Genomic DNA, 18,924 nt, shown 5'->3' with positions numbered 1-18,924 from the left:
CTTTTGGGGCTTGAATAAAACAGCAGATAAGCAAGCTGATACTCAATATGCATATCACATGCCAGGAACGTGATTTAAGAACTCACCAAGCCAGTCGACGTCCAAGGGAGCATTCCAACACACCATGCCCGTCGTCTTCATTTCATCGCGTGTTAGGAACCAGCACAAAACAATAAATCGTTACAAGGCAGCTATTTCCTTCTCTTGTGTCTTCGTTTAGGTCACTTCCTTTTGCACGGACAGGACAATGATCGAAGACATTGTTTTCGAACACATCGGAATACACTTTGGAGCGCGTGCAGAATCATTAAATCCGTTTAAGATGAATCAGCGCTTCCGCAATATGCCGGCGTCGAACCGAACAGTCCACTTCAACATCAGATAACACTATTTTTTATTCTCAAGAGCTTTAATTTAAAGTAATCAAGCATATGAATTAAAGCAATTTTGCGATCAGTTAAAAAACAGTAAGATTATATAAAATATATTAGTGAAAATTTTAAGTAAAAAATTCCATCACAAAGTTTCATCGTCAATTAAGTTCATGGAAAATGTTTGGCGTAATCCATCATAAATGAGTAAGAAGATCTAAACCAGCATATCATCCCAAATGGTGATATTTTCCAAATGGAACCTTTTTCACAGCAGTCACTTTCAACACAAAACATGCGCCAGTCTTTAAAAATAGAAACCGCGTGGTAGAATAAACGCACGCAATACTTAGGGAAAGTTTTACGCCACCATTCAAGAATAAAAGTTATTGCTTTTAGAGCCAAGTCATCACAGCGATCGCGGCTTAGAATAACAAATATCACAGTAGACTAAACTTTGCTACACTTTATCGTTTCTTTTGGCACAATTTTAATAAAAAGGAACTCAGTTCGGAGAAGAAATCACAAATCACCACAGCAGTAAACGAAGTCAAATTATATCCTCTTAGCAAATAAAATGAGATTTAAAAGGAAAAAAGAAACATGCGAAAATGCATAAGAAAAAAAAAGCATCCGCACAATCTGTCTGCGTCCGATTGCTACCAACTGTCATTTCTACTTCCCTCAAAAACGCAGCAGACGCTTTCAAGAGAGGTAGGTTTGCAATAACGTGAATCAAGGGGAAAATGAGATTACTCGCCAAATTTTGGTCATACTTGGCGGCGAAGCAGTTGCTATGTGACGGCTGTTCATGAATGGAAGAGTATTATTGGGAAACAAGAGGGAATCGTAGTAAACAAACTACACACGTGGTGAGATTTCAGCGATCAAAATGCATGAAAAAGTTGGTGGCACTAACAAGTTTTCTTATCAGACTTGTTATTATTTCAGAACTTTTTTAAGTGTGAAAATTCCATAACGAACGTCAACAGTTTAAAGTTCATTTGCAGATTAATTCTCTCTCTCTTTCTCTCTCGTGTCTTTTTTTCTCTCACGTATTAACTGGCGATTGTGGACAAAACTCTTTGCGTGCGAAACTAACAAACAAACAAAAAAACATCCAGCCCCTGGCAGGTATTCATTTGAATTTTGACGTCTTGAATTCAAATTATGTTTCGCAATCGCGAAATGCGAAAGAATCCAAGTCATTGGGTTTCTTGTTTCTACAAATGAAATGGAATGCATGTGGAGAAGAAATTTGCATCCGTCATGTTATGACTGGAGACTTTCTAGATCAGGCAAAATGAGGCACATCCATTAAATAAAAAAAAAAGAAAGAAAGAAATAGATGCATGCGGTAATAAAGATATAGATATTATGGCCAATTTGCATTCGCACACTTATCAAAGATTGTATTTACAATGTATACCGTTATGGTATTTTTATTTTTTATCAATCTTGAATGATAGGGGAGTTAGTAACCGGGAAATTATGTATTTGACTGAAGTTTTGCCATTAAATTCATCTGTATCGGTGATTTTCCTGAAAAAACGTAATTTCACACAGCAAAACCAAATTTTTTAATATAAAATCTGCTTGAATTAAACCTTGAGTGAACTAGGTGATTTGTAACCATGACAACTAAAATCACTCTCTAAATAAATATTAAAAAAACTAGCTAGACTTATTCTCGTCGTCAGGGTAATCTTAAAATAGCATCGGAAAATCAAAACGGGTCAGTTGAAGTAAACAAGCAATTCGTCATTACTCAAAAAAAAATTAATTTGAATTCTGAAATTTTGAATTCAAATTATGCTTTTCGCAATCACGAGCTGCGACAGGACCCTACTCACTGGAGTTATTGTTTCTAGAAACGGCTCCTGTCCCCCCAAGCCTGCCTCTCCTCTTAGGCGGTTACGTGTGTATAGTTGTGTATGTGAAGGCTTGTGTGTGTGCGCAGACCAGTGTGTATGCACGTTGGCGTGTGTGTATGTGTGTAAAGCGCGTGTGTGTATGTGTGTGTACGTCTATAAGCGTGCGTGTGTGTAGGACATGAACGCCACCGACCAGAAGAAGCGGAATCCGGGGGACATCGCTCAGGACCGAAGGAGTCGCGCCTACAGAGGATGGTGGGGTTGAAAAAGGAACCAGACGCCAAGGACGGTCAAATGAAAACAATTAGCAATCGTGATTGCTCAAAAAAAAAAAATCCCGCAAATGAAATACGCAGACTGATTGCGGAATTAAGTAGAACTTATCAAGTTTACACAAATTCGAAATCAGATTAATTTCATTTTTTAGAAATCTTACTAGCGAAAATATTTTTAACAATATATGTTACAAAATCGGTGATCTTCGTTAAAAAGCCGCAACTGGAAGGTGAACTGAAAATTGTCAGAGCCAGATCCTTCTAACCAATTTGGCAAATATACGTTTCGATTTTAATACGCATTTTCAAAACCCAGATTTAGATGAAATAAAAAATCTTAATCCCTCAAGCAAAGAATGACATCTAAAACATCTAAAAACGCCTTTAAAGTAATAAAAATATCCTTTTAATTAAACGAAAATGAAATTTACACAACATTAATGAGAAAGCCAACATTGTTATTTAATATTCAAATAAGACTACAAAATTCTATAAATTATGGTTTGTTACACTTTTTATATCATCTTTTATACAGTCAGGCCTCCCTTTGAAATTCTTCTACACCTCCTAAGGGGACCCCTCCCCTTCCCCCGCCCTTAGGTTGAGAACCGTTCTATTCAATGCAATGGGGTGGTTTCCTTCAGTCAAAAGTACTAGTTTTAGTCACTGAAGTTGATAGAATTTGAGTCTAGATAGAATGAGTAAAAAAATTAACATGGACCCAGAAAATACTTTCATTTTCCCAACAGTTATTTTTTAATTAATTTTTTTAAATGTCCGATTTTGAAAACAAGGCGTGGTCTTTATGACGTCACAAATGATGCATTTTGGCGCATCTTTCTACCACGGTTTCACGTTATGACAATCAACAAGCGAATCAAAATTGCGCTTGCTATTAACCATATCGTTGCCAATACACGTGAGTAAAGATGTGAATTAAATATTTTGCTCTGTGATTGGCAACACAGAATGGCATTTCATCATTTGTGATGTCACACAACAGAAGCGTAAACAATAAAATCGCACAGATTTCAGTAATTTTTTTTAAAAATTAAACAAATTATTTAAAAAATGGTCAGATCCTATGTTTTTAAGCATGTTCTTTCAGAAAAAATACTTTTAAAATTTTGGAAACGACCCCATTAAATTTTAAGGACTTCCAAAAACAATATTTAAATAGTATTTTTTGGTTCAGTAACGAACGTATACCTTACGAGATACGTCCATTACAGAGCTAAAGAAAAAAATGATTCAAATACTAGTAATGGAAATCTTCAAAACCTAACTGCATTATAAAAAAGAAAAGTCTATGTTCATGCAATGAAGCAAAGATCTAAGGTATTTGTTGTCTTTGTCGTGTGTTTTGACTAACAATACGTCTGCCACCCAAAGTTAAACGCCCAAGTGTTACTTAAAGGTTAAATACAGGGGAGTCCAAACCTTTTCGATTTGCGACACCCTTTGAGGAATTAGAATTTCCTCACGGAACCCTTGTCCACGCCCGTCATTTAGGGGGGCCAGGAGGGTGCAATTGACCTCCTCCCCGACGGCTTTGAGAAATCACTATACAGGGTGTCTATAAATGATGGACCCGATTTAAAAAAATCGTATTTTCAAAAGTTTCCGACGGAATAAAATAATTAATGCGTAAAATTAAGGAGAAAGTACATTTTTTTTAAACCTTATAAATGTTCGATTTGGGACTCTCTTGTCACACGACATACGTCCATTCGATAATCTAGTTCATTCCACACATTTTCTAACATGTCTCTGATAATGGTTTGTAATGCTGCAGAAATGCGTTGTTTCAATTCTAGGAGCGTTTTCGGGATTGGCTGTACAAAAACACGGTCTTTCACGTAACCCCATAGAAAGAAATCGTATGGGGTTAAGTCTGGAGATCTTGGTGCCCATGTGAATAACATTAAATCATCGTCACCCGCACGGCCTAAACACTTGGATGCACGGTTATGCAAATAACCGTGATGATAACTGCTTGCTTAAGTCCCACGTGGAACGCTTCCAGTTGGATGTTGGAATTTGTGTGCCGTGCAGACTGAACTGAAGAGTACTGATTTTGGATTACGGAACGACTTGAGTTTATCCGAATAAGTTTCATCGGATGAATTTGAAGCAAGATTTTTCGTGGGGGCAGTGAGTTTTTTAAGTCTTTTTATATGAAGTAATGTTACCCTCCTTTTGCCTTGTAGGTATGGGCGGGGACGTTCCGATTCAGCAAGTTGCCTTTAAACATTGATGCCATATTTACGTTAATTCCATTTTGTCCTTTTTATAAATTGTGGTTTTAAGAAAATGTATATCTAGCTGTTCTTTAGAACATTTATTAGCTGCAATTTGCAATATACGCTAATGAATTAATGAAATTTTGTATCTTTTGCAAACGTTGTTTGATTATGTATATTATATGGTTTACTTGCTGACTCGCGACGCGTTCCGAAACCTGTGAGGCTTGGTTAGGGTATGCTGCTCCCACCCACTGACGAAGAAGCAGATCAATTGCTTATATTGTTGTTCTTGTTTTTTGTTCATTTTTTGTTCATTTTTAATAATGTTGTTCATTTGTCGTTTGCATACCTACAAGTTATCACAATTTTTAAATCATATATATATATATATATATATATTTTTTTTTCCACAAAGTTCTGAGAGAGAGAGAACACAAAATAGATTTGGTTTCAGTGATCAAAACAGCACGAATTCAAAACATTCAAAAATAAGTATGTTTATAAAAAAAGAAATATATAAAATGAAACTCCAGAATGAAAATTTAACGAAAAACTGAATGATTAAAGAAAAGTGAACAGCTTTTCTTGAGTTGTCTTCCAGATTCTAATCTCCAACAAGGTTCAGTCTAAATTAGGAATAAAGTATTAACACAACATTTTCATCCACAAACAAATTGGAGAACTCAAACAGTCTCAAAATGCTCAATCGCCAAAACTTACAACCCTCAAGGGACCATTTATACAAATGCCAGCAGGACGGAAGTAAACGAAGGAGAACTGCATCATAATTAGGGACGCGTGAAAGAGAGAGAGAAAAAAAAAAAAACGGACAAGGATAGAATGACGGCGGAACAAAGTGTTAAGGTCAAAAATTGGATATTTAATGTTGATTTCGAAGTGTTAATTAGAGCCGGAGAGAGGATGAGCGAAGAGCAAAGGTCGCAGCCGATCCATTTCACCGCGCCTTTTTTGGGCCGTCTTTTTCCCACACCTACTCCTACCGAGTGAGTCATGAGCCATTCAACGAAATGGGATTGGGATATGCAAGCGAAATTAGGGGACCACTAACGAGAACGAATACCACTCAGCAAAACCAGAATTTTCTCCTGTAGGGAGTCATGAAAGGAGTTTAGTCATGACAGCAGGGGCGTGCACAAAAATTTTGGGGCCCGTCACAAATGACCTTTTTTTCCCCCCTACATCTCTACATGTATTTCACCCATTTTAAAAATCTTGGGCCCTCTTCAAGCTCGGGCCCGGCCAACAGTTCTCTCTCTCCTCTCGAGCAGGAATTAAAATGGGGGGAGCAAGTCCAATCATTGGAGTAGCAAAAGCTGACCCAAGGAACCCAAGTCACGTGACTCTCAACAACGACGAATGGCTGGCACGTATTGCGTGAAACAAACGGAAGATACCTGATTTCTCCCAATGTTTTGCTTTAAAAATCTATCACGTGACTTGGGGACTTGGTTTCATTGAATGAAAGTCTTCACTCCCTCTATTTTATCTCTTCTCAATGTCTCTCTCTCTCTCTCCCGCCCTCCCTCCTCCTGTGTACGTCCCTGCATGACAGACCAGTACTTACATGTATTGCATTAGCATACTAGGATTGGCAAATATGCCTAACACCAGAAACGATGATGCTAGAAACGTTTTGCAAGGCTTGAAAATACTACTTGGCATACAGGAGTGAAATTCATTTCAGAGGACTGAAATACAGGACAACACTCAGAGACATACAAAAAAGTTTAACTTACTACAGTTAAAGTGGAAAATGGCAGGAAAAGAATGATAGTTCAAGATCCCACTGCAAGATTTCTAACCCAAATTTGTTTTTCAAACAACGCAGAACGGTTTTGGGGGATCATTCTAACATATTTTACATTTAACGAATGTAACATTTTTAAATGGCTAGCAATGTTTAATTTTTCTTTAAAAAAAAAAAAATCTTATAAGCCCAGCGAATTATTTTAGTAACTTTTTCCAGTTCATGAATCAAAAGTAGCCGATAAGCGTTGGGATATAATGTTTTTGACAACAATCGTTTTCTTTTCGCAGTGGTGCCCACCTAGTAGAGGTCATGGCACAGACTGCGCCATCGAAATTTTTAGAGGAGGGGGGGGGGGGCTGCTTTGAGGGAGTATTTTTCTCATTTGGGAAACTATTGCTTTTGGGGGTGGCTCCGCGATTTTGAGGGGGTGTGAGCCATTGCACTTAGGGAGAAGGGCAACCTTGCTTTTCGGATGTACAATTTTACAAGGTTTCGAAAAGAACTTGATACAAAAATTAGTAAGACCTCTGATTTAAAAAATCATGTTTTAAAAAAAGATAGAAAAGGAAAAGAAAAAAAGAAGAAAAAAATCGATTCCTGTCCCGCTAAAAAACAAATCTCACGAAGAATTCCTGAAAAATGAGCGTAATGAAGTTTTAAGCGGCTTACATTATTGTTCGAATGAGGATCAAAAACGATTATAGACAGAAAATAATCCATAACTCTAAAGCGCACGTACTGTTGAAAACCTTGGAAGAAAAACCTCCGAACAGAATTCTTACTGACAAAAGCCTCTTTCTACATCACAAAAAGCAATTCCAGTAAAACTAATGATCGCCAGAAACGAAACTCATCAATACCTCTCAATAAGTGTTTGTAATCAGTACACATCATTAATCTATCATCGCTGGATGAATCATGAACGATGCAGAAAAACTAGTTTTACAGGTACAATGAAACCATTAGCGCACGGTGAAATTATTATTTTTTTTCCCCCTTACTGTGGAGATTGTATCACTTTTTTTTTTTTTTTGGAATCCTTGGTGTTAGCACATGGCTAAACACAGGTACACACCGCTTACAAAACAATATAAAATTTGGCATTCTTTTCTCTTGACAAGCTTGTTTCTCTCAGAAAAAAATATTTGAAACCACTAATAGGGACTGAGGTTTTCACTGCCGGCATCAACAACGAAACTATGACTTGTTTCTTCTGCATTTTGTTTATGTGGACATTTTTAATGCGGTGATATTTAAAAAAAATGTAAATTTCTTTTAAAACCTTTTCCTGAAGCTTTGAAATGTTTTTATTCTCCAACGGGTAGTGTTGCACTTTATTTATTTATTAAAAAATTATTTATTTTTCCTTCATTTTCTTTAGCATGCTGGAAAATTAATAAAGTATTATTGTTAGTATGGTTTTTATTATTATTATTGTATTTTCTATTCTTATAACATCTTTTGTAGGCCGTGGTACATTTAGGAAGCCCGGATAATAGTAATATTTTTAAAATATGGTTGACATTTTTGGTCATTAACTTTGGTTGACATTTTTGGTCATTAACTTATTAAAGTCTATGAATTTCTTCTACGTTTTATTGAAAGTATTGCAATGCAGCCACCTATTTTAAAGTTCTATCAATTTCACTTCATTCTATATTACATACCATTTCCCAGAAAACTCACAGTATAACGACTGAGAGCTTGCCGAAATAGCAATTTCAGTTTCATTTTATTTCGCTTCCGTTTGTGTGCGCAACTAGCCCGTATTTGTTAGAAGCAGATTGTTTTTACTGCTTGCCAAACAACAGGAAACTGCTAATCGCGAGTCTTTGCAGGCAGTAAGGCCATCGCCGACAACGTTAAGACGCGCATTTCCGTTTATTTATCCAAAAGCATTCTCTGAAAACACATAGAAAAATTAGCCAAACAAAAAATGTCATCCATTAAAAAGTGTACTAGCTTCAGCAGAATGAAAAGTCATTTGAATTTTGACGTTTTGAATTCAAATTATGTTTTTCGCACTCACTAATAGCGATAAGGACCCTATACTCGTTGGGTTTCTTGTTTCTACAAATGGAATGGAAATTTGCACCCGTCTTATCATGACTACTTTTTTTTTAAAAAATTCGCCACGCTAGATTTTCTTGCATTGGCTGGTGGTGTTATTCTTGGCATATCCATAAAAAAGAAATAGTGATTAGGATGCGGTGAAATTATCGTGAATATTATTTACAGCGTTTCTTATCAGTAGTAATCTTGAAATCTTGTATTTAGACGAAGTCTTGCTGTTTAAGTTCATTTATATGGTGTTTTTTCCTGAAAAAACGTAATCTTACACACAAAAAAAACCTTTTTTTCAATATCAAGTCTCTTTGAGTTATGCCCTGAAAAAATTTGAATAAAATAAAATCGCAGACGATTTGCAACTATGACGACGAGAACTTCGCTCTCTTAATAAATATTGAACACAACCGTCGTAAACTATAACCATGGCAATCTGAAAAATACAGCGCAACATCGATTTTGATCAAGTGAAGAAAATAAGTAATTCGTGATTTCTCAAAAAAAATATCCTATTTTGAAATTGGAATTCAAGAACTAAATAACTATTTTCGAAACATATTTCAAACGCAAAAAATAAAATGCTTTTGCCTGAAATATAATAAACGAGATAATCTCGACTGTTACTTAACGTTGATAGGCGGTTTTTGTGTGAAACATGCTAGGTCACAAAACCAGGATAAATGCTGCAAACGTGTACTAATTAATTCTGACTTCAGATCAGAAATAACAACAACAAAATTCTAGTCGTTGAAAGCTTTGCGCCTGCGCACTGTGAGAAAAACAATAAGATGTTTGTTGAAAGTTGCGTGCAAGTGCAAAGCCTCGGTTCCCATTCAGGTAATTTCAAAAACATTTATTTTTTTTTACGAACTTTCTTTCCACTTAGTGCGTTAATAAAAAAAATCTTTACAAATTCGAATTGGGGGCAAAAATAACCTTTTACAGAGTGAAGTGGTTCACAGATTAGTGAATAGAATGAATTCACTCTTTCGACAACTTCAAAAACAAAAAAAAATTTTAGAAGCAAGTATATAAAAACAAAAATTGCTGAAATTGGGGCGGGGGGGGGGGGGGCTCTTTGCACAGGGGAGTCACCTTGTTTCTGTCTTTCTTTCCCATTCTCTCTCTTGAGAAAATGAAACAAAACAGAAAACGGAGAGCTGAGTCTGGTTCTAATTCGACTTCCGATCCCTCGACTTCCGATGGGCTGAAAAGTTTAAACGATTTCATTCTTTAAAATAGGGGTGGGGAAAGGCGGTATACGTAACCGATAACGATTATTGCGTCACGCCAATCTTAAGAATTTCCCCTCTTTCGAACCAAATCGAAATGAGTTAGCTCAAAATCAAGCAGCTTTTTATCAGAAGCCAGATTTTAAAGCACAAATTAGCTCCACAGAAAACGAAAAGGAACTGCACTGCCTAAAATTCTGGATATATCATGAACTACAAACGTCACTAACGGATAAATCAAAATACTGCAGAAAAATTAAGTTGTCAATAGATCTAACAACACTCCATATCATCTCTATTTGCGGGGGCGCCCTAATGGGGTTGTTTCCTTCAGTCAAAAGTACTACTTCTTTTACTCATTGAAATTGATAGAATAAGCAAAAACAAACAAAAAAAAACATGGACCAGAAAATACTTCAATTTTCTTTTCATTTCTTTTTTTAAATTAATTTTTTAACTGTCCGATTTTTCAAACAAGACGTGGTCTTTATGACGTCACAGATGATGCACTTTGTCGCATCTTTCTACCGCGTTTCCACGTTATGGTAATCAAGGAGCGAATTAAATATTGCGCTCTGCTCTACGCTTGCTATCAAACATATCGTTGCCAATACACGTGAGCAAAGACGTGAGTTAAATATTTTGATCTGTGAACGGCAACAATGAATGCCATTTCATCATTTGTGATGTCATCGGCAGAAGCGTTAACAATGAAAGCGCACCGATTAAAGTATTTTTTAAAAAATATTAAACTCAGTCAAATTATTTAAAAAATGGTCAGATCCTATGTTTTTAAGCATGCTCTTTGAGAAAAAAAAATACTTTTACAATTTTGGAAACGACCCCATTGAAAGTCACCGTGATCTCCCAAAACGGTTTGTTTTTCGGAAAATATCGTCTGAGGATTCGGTAAATGTGAAGACAATTTTGCAATATCGAATGAATCCCCCCCCCCCGGTGATTTTTTATGATACACGGAGCGCAAGCTCGGACTTAATCATTCAGTGAAATTTTGAGTTTCGGTCGACTGAGAATTTCTCCCTACCCCTAAAATTGAGTTCGAAGCACACCTATTAATTCGAACAATTCACCCAAAATTCTGAAGAATTAAGCCACCGGCAGCAAAACTATATTTCAAAAAAAAAGAAAGAAAGAAAGAAAGAAAAAAAAAAGAAAAACAAAAAGCGTCCGAAATTAAAATGTTTAAAAATAAATAAAATAAATAAAGCGAACAAGCAAACACACACCAAAACGAGCGATCATTAGCCAAAGATGACATAACGAGGCCGTTGTTCAACTCCCATCGTCTTTCATCATCTGTGAAAGAAGGCGCGTCCACCAGCAGAGACAGTGAGTGACCTTGAGGCGGACCGAAAGGGTTTAGTTTCCGTTGAGAGTGAAGCGACGCAGCATCTTCCTCCTCCGAACAAGGATTCACATTGTGACTACTTGCAAGAAAAACAATGAGAGCTAATGATGTGCTTGCTTGCTCTTCAGCGAAGATGTTGCGTATCAAGTTCGATATTTCTTTTCGTTCTGGTGCAATTTTATTTTAATTACGCGCATATTTTTCAACTTTGTTGTTATTAGCAAGGGCGCCCATATGGGGGGGGGGGCAAGAGGGGGCTCAAGCCCCTTGAAATGAGAACTTCCTTGCTTTTAGTCCTCTTTTTCTTTGCAAAAATGTTAAAACATTTCTTCTCCAGCAATTAATGAATAAGTTATTAAAAATGTCAAATGTTAATAACTCTAATCTGTACTTAAATCGGTTTCTATGGGGAAAATATCCTGCTAAACCATGGGAAAATATCTGAGCTCCACCTTAAAAATTTGCATATGGGCGCCCTTGGTTATTAGTAGTTGTACTTTGGCTGCTATGGTGCACCTTTTTTGCCTCAACCTTTTGTAAAATATTTCATGCAAAACGATGATGAAACCAGAGCTGCGGAATCGAAGGGGAAAATGACCGACCCCGATTCCTTTACCCCAAAATCAGTTCGACTCCGACTCCGAAAGCACTGACAGAGTTGTGGACTTAATGACCAACACCGACTCTTGGAATTTTAAATCTTCGACTCTCGACTCCGATTCCCCAACTTCGATGCCCTGGATGAAATAGTAAAACCTTTCCTGCCGTCAAAAGCATCTCGTGTAAAAAGATGATGAAACAGTGATTTACATAATTTTATTTATTACTTTGATTACTTGCTTGCTGTAAGGCTTGCTTTTTTAAAAAACCTAGCAATAGGTTTTTCCAAAAAATCATGATTTTTTTTAGTAAAAAAAAATTATTGTTGAAAATCGAATGTCTTAACTTTACTTAAATACGATTTTATTTTCAAGATTGACTTCCTGACAAGAATAAAAGTATCAAAATTTGCAGCTTCATTTTTTGAAGACTCAATAATAGACTTTGTTAATAGAAAGAAATATATTTATACACTACTCACAAGATTTGTACATGCTAAGGTCAACTGTAATAACTAGTAATTTTTAGAACGTTTAATTACACAAAATAATTCAATACTAAACGAAAAGGAAAATAGATTCCTTAAAAAGAAATAAATGTTTGAAAATTAAAGAACTTAAAATATAGATGTGCATGAAAGAGACAGAGAAATGACTAAAATTATTTCTTGAAATCGTTTTCGAAATGGTTTATCGCATGTTTAATCCCTAAGTACTGGCTCTAAAGTGCCACTTGAAAGTCATCAATAAATATCTCTGCTTCCGAGAAATTTCAAAGAGGAAAAGGGCTAATACGTCAGAAAGTAACTAAATCTAGGCAAATATCGTTTCAGAAGAATTCCAAATAATCTAAATAGCAGTTTTAATCGAGTATGGCACTCTCACTACTCAAACATAGGCTGAAATAGTAAAGTGGGCCAGCGCCAGCTGTTGGGTACATGACGTCACGTGCCAGGTGAGGCACGTGTTTTGTGACCATGGTAACAATACGGTGACAGCTGCCGCTTCCGACAAGAGCACAAAAAAACTCATTTAAAAAAAAAACAGCAATTAACTTTGTCACTTGGTCGTACAGGTATCAAATGATATGCAACTATTCGCAATGCATAAAATACTATAGTTCAGTTTTAGTCACCTCTGAACGATCAAAAATGATCAAAATACATCGACTTTCATAAGAAAGTGAAAAACACCGAAAGATTTTCTGATATGACCAAAAAAATGACAACTTCATCCAAGAGTCTGAGAATCTTTCATTTTAATACAGTTTCTTTTCCGTTTCATTTTGACCGAACTAACGATAATGTATGCGTCGCAAACTTCGTCAAAATGTCAAATTCAACAGTGTATTAATTGCTACGGTAGTAGTAGTTGCAGTTATTGCTGTAACTAATGTCATAGCAACAAAGTCCGAAGCTTATACCACGGAAGAAAAAAAAAACACCTCCAGCTTCTTCTTTTTTTTTTCTTTGAAAACAAAAAAAAAAACAATAATAATGATAACAAAAATCAAATTCAAAATTGATCTCCATTAACGCAACTCAAAGCTAAACTAATTGTCAGATTATATAATTTTTTTTCATCCAATGATATACGTTTGAGGACGTCACTGGAAATCCCTCCCATCCCATCAGCTAAATTATTCCGAACGAAGCCCTTTTAAATATTAACAAAAAAATCTTTTTAAAGCCGTCGATAAGATTACAGAAATGAGGGAACTGTCCAGGGTCTTGTTTTTGTGACCCCAAGCTCGAGGGAGAGTTGCACTCAGAACTTGATTGCACTTTGAATTTGATTTTTGTTATCATTATTATTGTTTTTTTGTTTTCAAAGAAAAAAAAAAGAAGCTGGAGGTGTTTTTTTTTCTTCCGTGGTATAAGCTTCGGACTTTGTTGCTATGACATTAATCACACCAATAACTACAACTACTACTACCGTAGCAATTAATACACTGTTGAATTTGACATTTTAACGAAGTTTGCGACGCATACATTATGTGATGTTCAGGATCCCAACATTTATTTTTGTACTAATTAAGTTTTTTAGAAAAAAAAAGATTTAAAAAAAAGTATTTTCAAAGAAGGAGCATCTTTTTTATTGGAAATACTTTTAACGCTTCAGGAATATCTCGCAATGCTTCATTGAAACGAATATTTGAAGTAAAAAAAGCAACTCAGAAACATCGACTCTTAACACTTAATTACTCTCGATGCTTAATATTTAAACAAGATGATTATTATTGATAGACACAAATAAACGATCTATATGAAACAACTACGGTGGAAATGAAAAAAAGTTAAATGTGATGATTGATGAAACAATGTTTAGAGATTAAAATGAGAAAAATATAGCACGGCATTTAAAAAGGATGATAAAGGGGAAAAAACTTCAGGTATGTTTACATTTATTAAATTAATCAATTAATTTATATTTTAATCCTTTTTTGAGCAATCGCGATTGTTTATTGCTCTCACTTGACCGTCCTTGATGTTGTGGTTCCTTTTTCAGTTTGGACCAGGGGCCTCTGCAGCACCACCGCCCACCGGCGCGGCTCCTCTCGTCCTGAGCACTGTCCCCCAGAATCCACTTCTGCTGGACGGTGGCGTCCATGTCCTACACACGCATGCTGATACATATTCACACTCACGCGCGCGCCTTTACACACATACACCTACCCTACGTGCACACACGTAAGCCTACACACCCACACTCAACTTTACACACTTATCCATCCAGGGGAGGGATAAGCTTGGGGGCAGGGGGAGGGGGGCCGTTTCTAGAAACAATAACTCCAATGAGTAGGGTCTTATCGCAATTCGTGATTGCGAAAAACATAATTTGAATTAAAAGTTTCAGAATTCAAATTAGAGTTGATTGAAGGAAGTGGGGGTCACAGGGCTTTATATATATATATATATATATATATATATATATATATATTTAACTCAAAATGATTGGTAGAATCGTTTTTCTAGAAACATGTGTCTTTCATTCCTTTTGATTCAAGTTTCTTGATTTCACCCCCCCCCCCCCCTTCCGAGAAGTAAAAGCCAGCGGCGGTCCTGTACTGTTCATACATTTTATGCTATGACACTGCTTTGTCCATAAACCTTCGCCCTTTTACTTACTAAATTATACACATACAACCAGAAACAAATCTTAAATAATCTTCTTCTAAAATATGTCTACAAGATTTGAATTTTTCAGTTGCATTATTCAAAAATTATGAAATTTTTTAATACAAGCATTAAAACGATGCACCAACAAAGATGGATCACAAGAGCGGACAAGTTTAAAAATTTATTTTCACGAGGATTCTGCTCGATTTCTCGAGTTTAAAATAAATAAACAATAACAACAATCTTATACATATAAAATCTGAGTATCTATCTATCTATCTATGTCCAAGCTTCTTCTCCCGAACGACAGTGAACTGACCATCGAACCAGGTATCGATGGATTCGTCATCTTCCCGTCTTCATGTTTGGCTATTTAACATAATCCTCCGATAATAATTAGCGGAGATATCAATTAAAAATTATTAATTATGACTCTTAGATTTCAAAATAAAATCCATATTTTTCGAAGGCTTTCCTCCATTCAAATTATTATTCAGTGCTTCAACTCAACTTTCCGGATGAACGCTTTTATTAAAATTTACAGCGTGAAGAAAATTATTGAGACGAAAGATCTGTTGCCATTTCTTTTTCTCGAATATGAACAGGTAAAATTCTTGTTTTTGTTTTGAGGCTTTTCCTGTAATCAGGGGATTTAAATTGTTTACTTTTTTGGGGGGTTTTCCGCAATCTGCCGCAAAACTACACTGACTTTTATTATTTTTTTTTTTTGGTTCAAACCTGAGTGTTGAACTCGCGTCACTTGACATAACTTTTATTTTTGAGGTGGACCGTGCGAAGCCGGGCGACGCAGCTAGTAAGAGTAATAAAATTTAAATCTTCTACTCCATTTTCACACATTGCTATTTCAGATGGTATTTCAAAAATGAATTCATTGGTTCAAATTTGCTTTCTGCAATTTTAAAGTTACAAACCGCTTTTTTTTTTTTTCGAAAACATAATTTCATGAGCATAACTACTGGAAGAAGAATCGACCTAAGAACTCTCTCCTCGAACACTGAAATAATATGATAACGGACGTTCAAAATAGGTTAAACACAGCACTGAATAAGCAAGCAAACGAAAACTTTTAAGCACCAGCCAGAACTTCCTGTTTCTAACTGTCGAGAAACGACTTCAAAAGCGAGACCGCTTTTAAGACACAACCGGCCTATATAATTTATTGTTGAGGAGATTTCGCCAAAACAAACAAAAGGGGAAATGCACTGGCTTCCGATTAAGGCTGGTCTTAAAATGCATGGAATGAAATAGATTCCATGCATTGACTTCCGAAAACTTACGCTTTTTCGTGATAAGTCCTCTGAATCTAAGCAAAAAAAATTATTCAGTCTGAAGAATGGATTTGCTATCTATGAAGTTTGGGTACAATATATTTTCAGAAAATAAGAGCTTATTAACTTATATAAGTGATATTTGCTTTCATGAATAATGTAAGAACAACTGAACTCGTGCTATCAAAAATACCAATATTGATCAAGCTATGTTATCCTTTTTTTTTTTTTGAACAAAAATATCTGCTTCCATAACTTGAAATAACTAAAACTAGGGTCCACTAAAGCCACTAAGTTCTGTTACTAAAATTAGTTGCTTCAGCAGTCTGTAATGTGAAAATTACTCTCCAAAATAGTCGCTAAATACGGAAAAAAGTTTCTAAAAAATCTTCTATTAAAAAAAAATTAACTTGAATTTTGACATCTTGAATTCAAATTATGTTTTTCGCAATCACGTTTTTTTTTTTTTTTTTTTTTTTTTTTTTTTTTTTTTTTCCCCGTGTGTGCGGGCATGTGTGTGTGTGTATGTGTGTGTATATATGTGTATGTGTGTGTATATATGTGTATGTGTGTGTGTATGTGTCTGTGTGCAGGTGTGTGTATGTATGTGTGTGTGTGTGTGTGTGTGTAGGCATGCGTGTGTGTATGTATGCCTGTAGGATATGGACGCAACCTGGAGTCGGTTTTCGCTAGAAGAGCAGCATCGTGAGGCGGACGGTCGACGGTGGTGCTGCAGAGGGTGCTGACGGGAAAATAAAATGATAGGACCTCAAAACAGTCAAGTGAGAACAATAAGCAATCGTGATTGCTCAAAAAAAAAATAGCGTTTATGTCATACAAATGTAAGGATACTTCAATAAATAGATATATCTTGGCTGCAAAAAATGTAAGTTGGACCACTCACGGCAGGGGCCTACAGTGCTATACGCGGGGCAAATTTTCCGAAATTTTTCCAAAAACAGCCCAATAAAATATAAAAAAAAATCAGTCCAACCCTTTTAAACTGAACCCTAAAGAAACAAAGACTAACAGTCTCGTAATAATTTCTCATAGCCTAGCTATAAATAAAAAACAACAGTATAAGTCTGACTGCACAAAAACAGCTAGAAACGTCGCAATCGCGATATTTCCAAGCGAGTGGAAGTTAGTGTTCGTTTTTAAAAAATGAATGTAATATTGTTGCAAGATTTTAAAAAGAAAAATTTTATTGACATTCGTTCTGAATGAAAAAAACAAAGAAGTAGTGGTTGAAACGAACTTTTTTCAAAAAAACGCGATGGTAAAAATTACCTTTTTACAAAACCGAAACTTTTTATGAACATCATCGTGAATATGCTTTATTACATTTTATTTTTCTACTTTTTGAAAAGCTTTTTTATTTTATTTATTTATTTATTTATTTTTATTTTTATTTTTTTTTTTCCAAAAAATGCTTCCGAGTTCGTTTTTTTTTAAGTAGGTATTAAACTTAGAAGTAAGTTAGTTTTTTTTCCCCTACGGAAACAAGAAGGGGAAAAAAACGAAAGTTTTTATGTGTTTCAGTCGATTTCTCACTAAAATAGCCGCCGCTTTAAACAATTAATTGCAGAATCGTCCTTTTGCTCATTTTTATGAAAGAAACAGTGGTCATAGTTGCGTTTGCTTCAAAATGGTAGTTTTAGTCGCCAGTGGCAGCCCTGTAAAACTCACTGAATCAGAAGTACGAATAAATGTTAAATAAGTTACTGGATCTAGCTCAGGCTTGCCTAATCATTTCCCACGATCTATCCCCCATTCGAAGAATATATTTCACGCCCTTCTGAGGTACTCGCTGTTTGAACGCGCCACCTTGCGGAGATAAAAAAAAAATAGCCCAAGAGGTAAAACAATCAATTCTTCCTTTTGGGTAAAGGTAGGTTTCACACAATTTGTGATGTTCAGGCAATTTCAAAAATAATAATAATAATAAAAATATAAATTATTAAATAAATACTAGGAACCCCATAAACAGGAAGAAAAACTACTGTCCTTCACAGGGGTGCCCACAGGGGGGGATTATGGCGCAAGTTGCGCCATCAAAATTTTGGGAGGGGGGGATTTTTTTTTCCAGAACATTTTCTTCTTTAGAACATGAAATTCTTGAATTTTGGAAAGGAAAAATATTTAAACTTATTGAACAAGAAATAGATGCATTAATAATACTTTTTTCACGTTCTCTTCAGGGCCGTCGCCAAGACGGAAGGGGGGGGGGGGGTGCTTCATCGCTCAGTTTTTCAGAAGTGGGGCCGCCAATTTCATTTTAGCGATGAAAACGAAACAAGAGAAAGGGAAACTCTTCGCTGTTTTAAAAAATTAAAATGGTAATTATAAATGAACAATTAAAATAATAGTAACAAAAAGTATTTTTTCTGTGAAATTTGAATGGAAAATGTAATCTTAAAATACAATTTGGGAAAATCTATGATTCTCTTTTATTAAGAGTCGCGGAAATGTATGCTTCAAACATTTTTATTAACCAAAAAAAAAAAGTGTTCAGTACAGTACCCTCTTCACTAGGCCGCAAAGTGGGTATGTCTGCCTAGTCGGAAACTATGGGCTCGGCTCAAATTAAAGTATTGTGCATAGAGTAAAATTAGCAAAATGGGAGGGAGGAAAGGCGACAAAACTAACATGGTGCACGCCTTGTCTCTCGACGGCCCTGGTTATACAAAATTATGCTTTATGGTTCTTCGG

At 35.7% G+C, this 18,924-nt stretch overlaps 1 protein-coding gene across 3 annotated transcripts in view; it reads right to left on the bottom strand.

Moving 5' to 3' along the window:
* Positions 1–18,924, bottom strand: part of LOC129229624 (SLIT-ROBO Rho GTPase-activating protein 1-like) — a 310,372-nt gene that overhangs the window by 95,125 nt on the left and 196,323 nt on the right. The window contains exon 1 of one of the 3 annotated variants that reach the window (XM_054863975.1): positions 87–291. The exons of the other annotated variants lie outside the window; for them this stretch is intronic. Within the exon in view, the coding sequence (XP_054719950.1) occupies positions 87–141 (55 nt within the window). The 5' untranslated portion in view covers positions 142–291. Of the gene's footprint in view, positions 1–86; positions 292–18,924 lie in introns of those variants that run through there. 3 annotated transcript variants of the gene reach the window in all.

The sequence above is a fragment of the Uloborus diversus genome, chromosome 9 (assembly GCF_026930045.1).
Source record: "Uloborus diversus isolate 005 chromosome 9, Udiv.v.3.1, whole genome shotgun sequence".
In the NCBI taxonomy this organism is placed as follows: Eukaryota; Metazoa; Arthropoda; class Arachnida; order Araneae; family Uloboridae; genus Uloborus; species Uloborus diversus.
Note: the sequence above shows the minus strand (reverse complement) of the source record. Positions and strands in the feature narration are given on the sequence as shown.